This window comes from Oncorhynchus mykiss, chromosome 16 (genome assembly GCF_057628025.1).
Source record: "Oncorhynchus mykiss isolate SJ-2025 chromosome 16, ASM5762802v1, whole genome shotgun sequence".
In the NCBI taxonomy this organism is placed as follows: domain Eukaryota; kingdom Metazoa; phylum Chordata; class Actinopteri; order Salmoniformes; family Salmonidae; genus Oncorhynchus; species Oncorhynchus mykiss.
The window spans coordinates 33371880-33381451 of NC_143037.1; the positions used below are offsets into that span (position 1 = coordinate 33371880).

The 9572-nt window shown below is 42.9% G+C and overlaps 1 protein-coding gene across 3 annotated transcripts; it reads left to right on the forward strand.

Annotated features, from left to right (window-relative positions):
- The first annotated feature begins 5884 nt into the window (after window positions 1–5884).
- Window positions 5885–9240, forward strand: LOC118965516 (uncharacterized). Of its 3 annotated transcripts, none has more exons than XR_016487045.1 (3): window positions 5885–6202; window positions 7495–8300; window positions 8421–9240. XR_016487045.1 is itself a non-coding variant. In XM_090201641.1 (3 exons), exons 1-3 carry the CDS (start codon window positions 6018–6020, stop codon window positions 8427–8429), a joined length of 441 nt encoding a protein of 146 aa, XP_090057767.1. In that variant the 5' UTR covers window positions 5907–6017; the 3' UTR covers window positions 8430–9240. The 3 variants fall into 3 exon arrangements, 1 of the variants encoding a protein (XP_090057767.1); XM_090201641.1 differs by having other exon boundaries at window positions 5907–6202; window positions 7495–7741; XR_016487046.1 differs by having other exon boundaries at window positions 5908–6202; window positions 7495–8310.
- Window positions 9241–9572: the final 332 nt, after the last annotated feature.

Here is a 9572-nt window from a genome sequence, read left to right on the forward strand (position 1 = left end):
GGCTGTTTCGAGGGGTTAAAAAAAGTCAGTTCTCTCCAAGATTTCATATGTGTGACTAGGTAACTCTCCTGAACTGTAAATCAGTCATTTCTCCCAACAGATGTCAAAGAAAAGCTCTCTCACACACACACAGCAAGGATGGAGTGAAAAAGTGCGGTGCTTAAAGACACAGAGAGCAGGAAATGGCATTACCATAATCCCTAGGCCGTGCCGAGTTCAACGAGATATCCCGCTTGACCGTAGCTCGCTCGGTCTAGGCGCAGCGACCATTAGAAAAGTAGGCCCAAAATGAAGCCTGCACCACAACATCATTTGCTTTTGGGTGACAGCGGCGGAACTGTTAGGTTTAGAAGGACAATTCCACCACAGGAATGTTCCTAAGGTCCTCCCGATCTGTGCAAGCCTAACCTTGACCGTGTGGCATTAACCCTTAACAGTAAAACAGGTTTTTTGATCTCACAGATTACAATGACATCTCTCCCCATAGGAATACATTGCCTGCTCCCCTAAATTCAACCTGAAGCCTATGTGGGTTATGAATGCCGTATGAACCTGTCTTCGGTGACAGTCCATCAGAACCACTATGAGGTCTACCTGTGTTGATTCTAAGCTTCCTGGACCAACCGGAAGTGGTTAAAATCACCCTAAAAGTGTTTTGAAAAACATAACCTGTCATTATGAAAATCACTGTATTGAAACCTGTGTAGATCAGTCAATTCTTAACTTAAAGACTTAAAACTCAGGATTCTGTAAGTGGCTATGTCAATGAAGACATGTGTTTACTTATAGCTTCCTGTGCCAACCGGAAGTGCCATAATTGGTGTCTCAGGGGCTGTTTCGAGGGGTTAAAAAAAGTCAGTTCTCTCCAAGATTTCATATGTGTGACTAGGTAAATCTCCTGAACTGTAAATCAGTCATTTCTCCCAACAGATGTCAAAGAAAAGCTCTCTCACACACACACAGCAAGGATGGAGTGAAAAAGTGCGGTGCTTAAAGACACAGAGAGCAGGAAATGGCATTACCATAATCCCTAGGCCGTGCCGAGTTCAACGAGATATCCCGCTTGACCGTAGCTCGCTCGGTCTAGTCGCAGCGACCGTTAGAAAAGTAGGCCCAAAATGAAGCCTGCACCACAACATCATTTGCTTTTGGGTGACAGCGGCGGAACTGTTAGGTTTAGAAGGACAATTCCACCACAGGAATGTTCCTAAGGTCCTCCCGATCTGTGCAAGCCTAACCTTGACCGTGTGGCATTAACCCTTAACAGTAAAACAGGTTTTTTGATCTCACAGATTACAATGACATCTCTCCCCATAGGAATACATTGCCTGCTCCCCTAAATTCAACCTGAAGCCTATGTGGGTTATGAATGCCGTATGAACCTGTCTTCGGTGACAGTCCATCAGAACCACTATGAGGTCTACCTGTGTTGATTCTAAGCTTCCTGAAGCAACCGGAAGTGGTTAAAATCACCCTAAAAGTGTATACCCATACCCTGCCTGCAGTTTGATAGACATAGGGCATTCAACCCTGTGTAGATCAGTCAATTCTTAACGTAAAGACTTAAAACTCAGGATTCTGTAAGAGGCTACCTCAGTCAAGACATGTGTTTACCTATAGCTTCCTGTGCCAACCGGAAGTGCCTTTAATTGGGTCACACTGTCTGTTTCGAAGGGTTAAAAAAGTCACATCTCTCCAAAACTTCATATGTGTGACTAGGTAACCCTTCTGAACTGTAAATCAGTCATTTCTCCCAACAGATGTCAAAGAAAAGCTCCCTCACACACACACAGGAAGGATGGAGTGACAAAGTGCGGTGCTTAAATACACAGAGAGCAGGCAATGGCATTACCATAATCCCTAGGCCGTGCCGAGTTCAACGAGATATCCCGCTTGACCGTAGCTCGCTCGGTCTAGGCGCAGCGACCATTAGAAAAGTAGGCCCAAAATGAAGCCTGCACCACAACATCATTTGCTTTTGGGTGACAGCGGCGGAACTGTTAGGTTTAGAAGGACAATTCCACCACAGGAATGTTCCTAAGGTCCTCCCGATCCGTGCAAGCCTAACCTTGACCGTGTGGCATTAACCCTTAACAGTTAAAATAAGGTGTTTATATCAAACAGTTTGCATTGATTTCTCTCCCCATAGGAATACATTGCCTGCACCCCTAAATTCAACCTGAAGCCTATATGGGTTATGAATGCCGTATGAACCTGTCTTCTGTGACAGTCCATCAGGCCACTATGAGGTCTACCTGTGTTGATTCTAAGCTTCCTGGACCAACCGGAAGTGGTTAAAATCACCCTAAAAGTGTTTTGAAAAACATAACCTGTCATTATGAAAATCACTGTATTCAAACCTGTGTAGATCAGTCAATTCTTAACTTAAAGACTTAAAACTCAGGATTCTGTAAGTGGCTATGTCAATGAAGACATGTGTTTACTTATAGCTTCCTGTGCCAACCGGAAGTGCCATAATTGGTGTCTCAGGGGCTGTTTCGAGGGGTTAAAAAAGTCTGATCTCTCCAAGATTTCATATGTGTGACTAGGTAACCCTCCTGAACTGTAAATCAGTCATTTCTCCCAACAGATGTCAAAGAAAAGCTCTCTCACACACACAGCAAGGATGGAGTGAAAAAGTGCGGTGCTTAAAGACACAGAGAGCAGGAAATGGCATTACCATAATCCCTAGGCCGTGCCGAGTTCAACGAGATATCCCGCTTGACCGTAGCTCGCTCGGTCTAGGCGCAGCGACCATTAGAAAAGTAGGCCCAAAATGAAGCCTGCACCACAACATCATTTGCTTTTGGGTGACAGCGGCGGAACTGTTAGGTTTAGAAGGACAATTCCACCACAGGAATGTTCCTAAGGTCCTCCCGATCTGTGCAAGCCTAACCTTGACCGTGTGGCATTAACCCTTAACAGTAAAACAGGTTTTTTGATCTCACAGATTACAATGACATCTCTCCCCATAGGAATACATTGCCTGCTCCCCTAAATTCAACCTGAAGCCTATGTGGGTTATGAATGCCGTATGAACCTGTCTTCGGTGACAGTCCATCAGAACCACTATGAGGTCTACCTGTGTTGATTCTAAGCTTCCTGAAGCAACCGGAAGTGGTTAAAATCACCCTAAAAGTGTATACCCATACCCTGCCTGCAGTTTGATAGACATTGGGCATTCAACCCTGTGTAGATCAGTCAATTCTTAACGTAAAGACTTAAAACTCAGGATTATGTAAGTGGCTATGTCAATCAAGACATGTGTTTACTTATAGCTTCCTGTGCCAACCGGAAGTGCCATAATTGGTGTCTCAGGGGCTGTTTCGAGGGGTTAAAAAAAGTCAGTTCTCTCCAAGATTTCATATGTGTGACTAGGTAACTCTCCTGAACTGTAAATCAGTCATTTCTCCCAACAGATGTCAAAGAAAAGCTCTCTCACACACACACAGCAAGGATGGAGTGAAAAAGTGCGGTGCTTAAAGACACAGAGAGCAGGAAATGGCATTACCATAATCCCTAGGCCGTGCCGAGTTCAACGAGATATCCCGCTTGACCGTAGCTCGCTCGGTCTAGGCGCAGCGACCATTAGAAAAGTAGGCCCAAAATGAAGCCTGCACCACAACATCATTTGCTTTTGGGTGACAGCGGCGGAACTGTTAGGTTTAGAAGGACAATTCCACCACAGGAATGTTCCTAAGGTCCTCCCGATCTGTGCAAGCCTAACCTTGACCGTGTGGCATTAACCCTTAACAGTAAAACAGGTTTTTTGATCTCACAGATTACAATGACATCTCTCCCCATAGGAATACATTGCCTGCTCCCCTAAATTCAACCTGAAGCCTATGTGGGTTATGAATGCCGTATGAACCTGTCTTCGGTGACAGTCCATCAGAACCACTATGAGGTCTACCTGTGTTGATTCTAAGCTTCCTGAAGCAACCGGAAGTGGTTAAAATCACCCTAAAAGTGTATACCCATACCCTGCCTGCAGTTTGATAGACATAGGGCATTCAACCCTGTGTAGATCAGTCAATTCTTAACGTAAAGACTTAAAACTCAGGATTCTGTAAGAGGCTACCTCAGTCAAGACATGTGTTTACCTATAGCTTCCTGTGCCAACCGGAAGTGCCTTTAATTGGGTCACACTGTCTGTTTCGAAGGGTTAAAAAAGTCTGATCTCTCCAAGATTTCATATGTGTGACTAGGTAACCCTCCTGAACTGTAAATCAGTCATTTCTCCCAACAGATGTCAAAGAAAAGCTCTCTCACACACACACAGGAAGGATGGAGTGAAAAAGTGCGGTGCTTAAAGACACAGAGAGCAGGAAATGGCATTACCATAATCCCTAGGCCGTGCCGAGTTCAACGAGATATCCCGCTTGACCGTAGCTCGCTCGGTCTAGGCGCAGCGACCATTAGAAAAGTAGGCCCAAAATGAAGCCTGCACCACAACATCATTTGCTTTTGGGTGACAGCGGCGGAACTGTTAGGTTTAGAAGGACAATTCCACCACAGGAATGTTCCTAAGGTCCTCCCGATCTGTGCAAGCCTAACCTTGACCGTGTGGCATTAACCCTTAACAGTAAAACAGGTTTTTTGATCTCACAGATTACAATGACATCTCTCCCCATAGGAATACATTGCCTGCTCCCCTAAATTCAACCTGAAGCCTATGTGGGTTATGAATGCCGTATGAACCTGTCTTCGGTGACAGTCCATCAGAACCACTATGAGGTCTACCTGTGTTGATTCTAAGCTTCCTGAAGCAACCGGAAGTGGTTAAAATCACCCTAAAAGTGTATACCCATACCCTGCCTGCAGTTTGATAGACATAGGGCATTCAACCCTGTGTAGATCAGTCAATTCTTAACGTAAAGACTTAAAACTCAGGATTCTGTAAGAGGCTACCTCAGTCAAGACATGTGTTTACCTATAGCTTCCTGTGCCAACCGGAAGTGCCTTTAATTGGGTCACACTGTCTGTTTCGAAGGGTTAAAAAGGTCACATCTCTCCAAAACTTCATATGTGTGACTAGGTAACCCTTCTGAACTGTAAATCAGTCATTTCTCCCAACAGATGTCAAAGAAAAGCTCCCTCACACACACACAGGAAGGATGGAGTGACAAAGTGCGGTGCTTAACCTCTCTGATCTACCGATCCCGGATCCGGGTTTGAATTCAACAACATACGGTGTTCGCCACAAATAGTCATATTAAACATTCATGAAAATACAAGTGTCTCACATGCTTCAAAAGCCTAGAATCTTGCTAATCCAACTGCGTTGTCATATTTAAAAAATAATTTATTGCGAAATAATAAGCTGCGTTTATCTGAGCATAGACCCCCATATCAAACTACTTATTCAACCAGCACTTGCGTAACAAAGTCACAGATTGCATTGAAATAAATCGTTTACCTTTGAAGATCTTGCTCTGGTTGCAATCCCAAGGCTCATTGTTACACAATGAATGGTCGTTTGTTCGGTTAAATCCATGTTTTATAGCCTAACACGAAACATTTTGTGAACGCTTATCTCGTTGAATTTCCTGTCATACAATTTTCAAAGTAACGTCCAACGTAAAGAGACTCTCTTTTCCTCGTCTTTTCCCTCTCTTTCCAGTCATGTTTGGTTTACTTGCAATCAACTCTTTGTTTGGAAAGCAATCAACCCTGATGGGCCATTTTGCGGGCTCTATTGATATGGTAATACCGATTGGAAGACAACACGTGAGGAGCCCATTGGGCAGCAATTATATGACCACTGTCTTGTTGATTGACTCTATTTTAACCCAATGACCACTGATCTTCTTGAAATCTAGCTGGGTAGATAGCCAATGAGCAGATGTAACTGGAAATATCCCATGATTCATTGTTGTAAGACAAACCTATTCACTGGATGCTGGCGTAAAGACCGTTCTTTCGCCATTGCCAATTGAACCGTGAAGGAGTGACTCTAATTACGCACAGACGTTTTTCAGTAATTTGCTACTTCAACTGTTTATTTCGCGAATAAAATGGCAAATAAGTCTAAGAAAGCTACCTCTAAGACTAGATACACGAATGTAGAAATGATTTTGGAAGAGATTGACCGGGAAAGTGAGACAGATTTGGCAGAGATTGAAGACTCCATTAGCTCCCATAGTTTCGATTCTGAAACTGAGGCATATTTTTTGAACGGAGAGGACATCGTTTTGGACTGGTAAGTTGCTCTCATGCTAATGCCGTTGTTTGACTTTAATATAAAATATTATTAGTGATTGTTTTTACATTTTATTTGCAAAAATGGCTAAAGTACACGTTAGCTAGCCATTGTGAGTGAGGGCCTGTTTCTTTGAGAACGCATGGTCTACCTAAATAGCCTATTTTGGGGCTGGCCCATTTCACTTTGTCAATTGATGTGGAACAGCACTTTATATACATGTTTATTATAGCTGTTTTTACATTTTATTAGCAATATATAGCGATGTAATGAAATGGCTAAAGTACACGTTAGCTAGCCATTGTGAGTGAGGGCCTGTTTCTTTGAGAACGCATGGTCTACCTAAATAGCCTATTTTGGGGCTGGCCCATTTCACTTTGTCAATTGATGTGGAACAGCACTTTATATACATGTTTATTATAGCTGTTTTTACATTTTATTAGCAATATATAGCGATGTAATGAAATGGCTAAAGTGCACGTTAGCTTGTCATTGTGAGTGCCTGTTTCTTTGAGAACGCATGGTCTACCCAAATAGCCTATTTTGGGGCTGGCCCATTTCACTTTGTCAGTTGATGTGGAACAGCACTTTATATACATGTTTATTATAGCTGTTTTTACATTTTATTAGCAATATATAGCGATGTAATGAAATGGCTAAAGTGCACGTTAGCTTGTCATTGTGAGTGCCTGTTTCTTTGAGAACGCATGGTCTACCTAAATAGCCTATTTTGGGGCTGGCCCATTTCACTTTGTCAATTGATGTGGAACAGCACTTTATATACATGTTTATTATAGCTGTTTTTACATTTTATTAGCAATATATAGCGATGTAATGAAATGGCTAAAGTGCACGTTAGCTTGTCATTGTGAGTGCCTGTTTCTTTGAGAACGCATGGTCTACCCAAATAGCCTATTTTGGGGCTGGCCCATTTCACTTTGTCAGTTGATGTGGAACAGCACTTTATATACATGTTTATTATAGCTGTTTTTACATTTTATTAGCAATATATAGCGATGTAATGAAATGGCTAAAGTGCACGTTAGCTTGTCATTGTGAGTGCCTGTTTCTTTGAGAACGCATGGTCTACCCAAATAGCCTATTTTGAGGCAGGCCCACATCAATTGCCAAAGTGATATGGAACAGCACTTTATGTTCCCTGTCCTCAATATGCATGTTTATTATAGCTGTTGATACAGGGCTACTCCCTGTACTCTATATGTATGTTTATTATAGCTGTTGATACAGGGCTCATATGTGAAACTATTCTAACTGAACATTTTCTTTCACAGTGGCACTGACTCCGACTGGGAGCCCCCAGTGCCAAGGTGTCCATCCCCCTCTGAAGCTGGTTCATCCAGCTGTACCCCTGCTGTCTCTGGCTCCACACCTCCCGGGCCATCTAGAGGTGTGAAGAGGAAGAGGGGAAGTGTGCCACCCACTAACAGAGGGACAGAAGGGCGTTGGCACACCATCCTAGAAGATGATGTGGAGCCACCACAACCAACTTTCAGGCCGAAAAGGAAGCCAGGACCTCAGGTGAACCGCTCTACCACAGCATCGTCGAGGCCTGCAAGACGTACTTTCAGCCTGCCCAGAACGTGTCAATCGATGAGAGGATGGTAGCCTCAAAGGCAAGAATTGGCCTCAAACAATACATGAGAAACAAACCAACCAAGTGGGGTTACAAGCTGTTTGTTTTGGCTGATTCTGTATGTGCCTACACATGCAATTTCTTTGTCTACGAGGGGAAGAACAGTTTTGCTACCGGTAAGGGACTCAGCTATGACTCTGTAATGGAGTTATTGGATTTTCAACTGCTAGGGAAGGGCTACAAACTGTTTGTGGATAACTTCTACACAAGCCCTACCCTGTTTGCAGACCTAAGGAAGCTGGATGTATGGGCTTGTGGCACCATTCGTACCAACAGGGTGGGCTTTCCGAAGACTAAGGTGAACGACATGCCTAAGCGGGCTGAGCGGGGGAGCATGCGATGGATCCGTGAAGATGGCCTGCTTTTTGTAAAGTGGATGGATACCAGAGAGGTGGTGATGTGCTCCACTATCCACAAGTCCTTCAGTGGGGATCATGTTGTCAGGTGTGTGAAGGTCTGTCTGCAGTCTAGCTGAGCTATATCTTATATCTGGAGTATTTTTTCCTGTCTTATCCGGTGTCTTGTGTGAATTTAAGTCTGCTCTCTTTCTCTCCTTTCTCTCAGTGGACTTGAACCCCTGGGACCATGCTTCAGGACTACCTGACATGATGACTCCTTGCTGTCCCCCAGTCCACCTGGCCTTGCCGCTGTTCCAGTTTCAACTGTTCTGCCTGCGGCTATGGAACCCTAAACTGTACATTTTTTTCTCTTGGGGTGCTGTACTGTTGCACACTCTACAAACACTGTGATCTCCACCCGGCACAGCCAGAAGAGGACTGGCCACCCCTCATTGCCTTGTTTCTTCCTAGGTTTTTGCCTTTCTAGGTTGTTTTTCCTGTTTTTCCTATTTGATACAGGACTGAGGATGTGTAAAAGTGTGTAAATAGTTACCCATGTTACTTTGTAAATGTGTATATATATTTTTTTTTTCATAACATTTAAAAAAAAAAAAATGTTTACAAAAAAATTTCAAATTTTTTTTTGAAATTTTTTAAAAAAAAAATTTGAATTTTTTTTTCAGAAATTTTTAAAATTTCATAAATTTTTTAAATTTTTGTGGGGGGGGTGTGTTAGAATACCATTTTGGTATTTTGTATATAGTTATTGGTTTCAAAATGTGTACTTCACCAATTTGGCCACTTGGGTACATTTGGTCTACTTGTGTGGGACACCTGGGTGACTTTATAATAAATGTTATGTAGCACACTCATTTTGGAAGTTATCATTCTGAAATTTTGCACAAGTACTGTTGCCCTCTTAATTTTTTCAAGAAAATTGTCCCCATCATCTTATCTGAATTTTTGTTTTATCTTGTTCATTTGAAAGATGATGATACAAAAATAAATAGAAAAAACGCATGTTTTTTTCCATAGTTTTATCTAAACCAGATCTAGTGTGTGTTATTCTCCTACATTCAATTCACATTTACACAAACTTCAGAGTGTTTTCTTTCAAATGGTACCAAGAATATGCATATACTTGGTTCTGTGCCTGAGCTACAGGCTGTTAGATTTGGGTATGTCTTCAGGCGGAAATTGCACAAAGTAGGGGGGTAGTTCTAAGAGGTTAAATACACAGAGAGCAGGCAATGGCATTACCATAATCCCTAGGCCGTGCCGAGTTCAACGAGATATCCCGCTTGACCGTAGCTCGCTCGGTCTAGGCGCAGCGACCATTAGAAAAGTAGGCCCAAAATGAAGCCTGCACCACAACATC

What these genes read in the sequence shown, in the direction of transcription:
- LOC118965516 (XM_090201641.1), top strand. Translation starts at nt 6,018, where the DNA reads ATGGCAAATAAGTCTAAGAAAGCTACCTCTAAGACTAGATACACGAAT. An exon ending in GAGGACATCGTTTTGGACTG is followed by an intron (nt 6,203 to 7,494) that starts GTAAGTTGCTCT and finishes TTTCTTTCACAG; the next exon opens with TGGCACTGACTCCGACTGGG.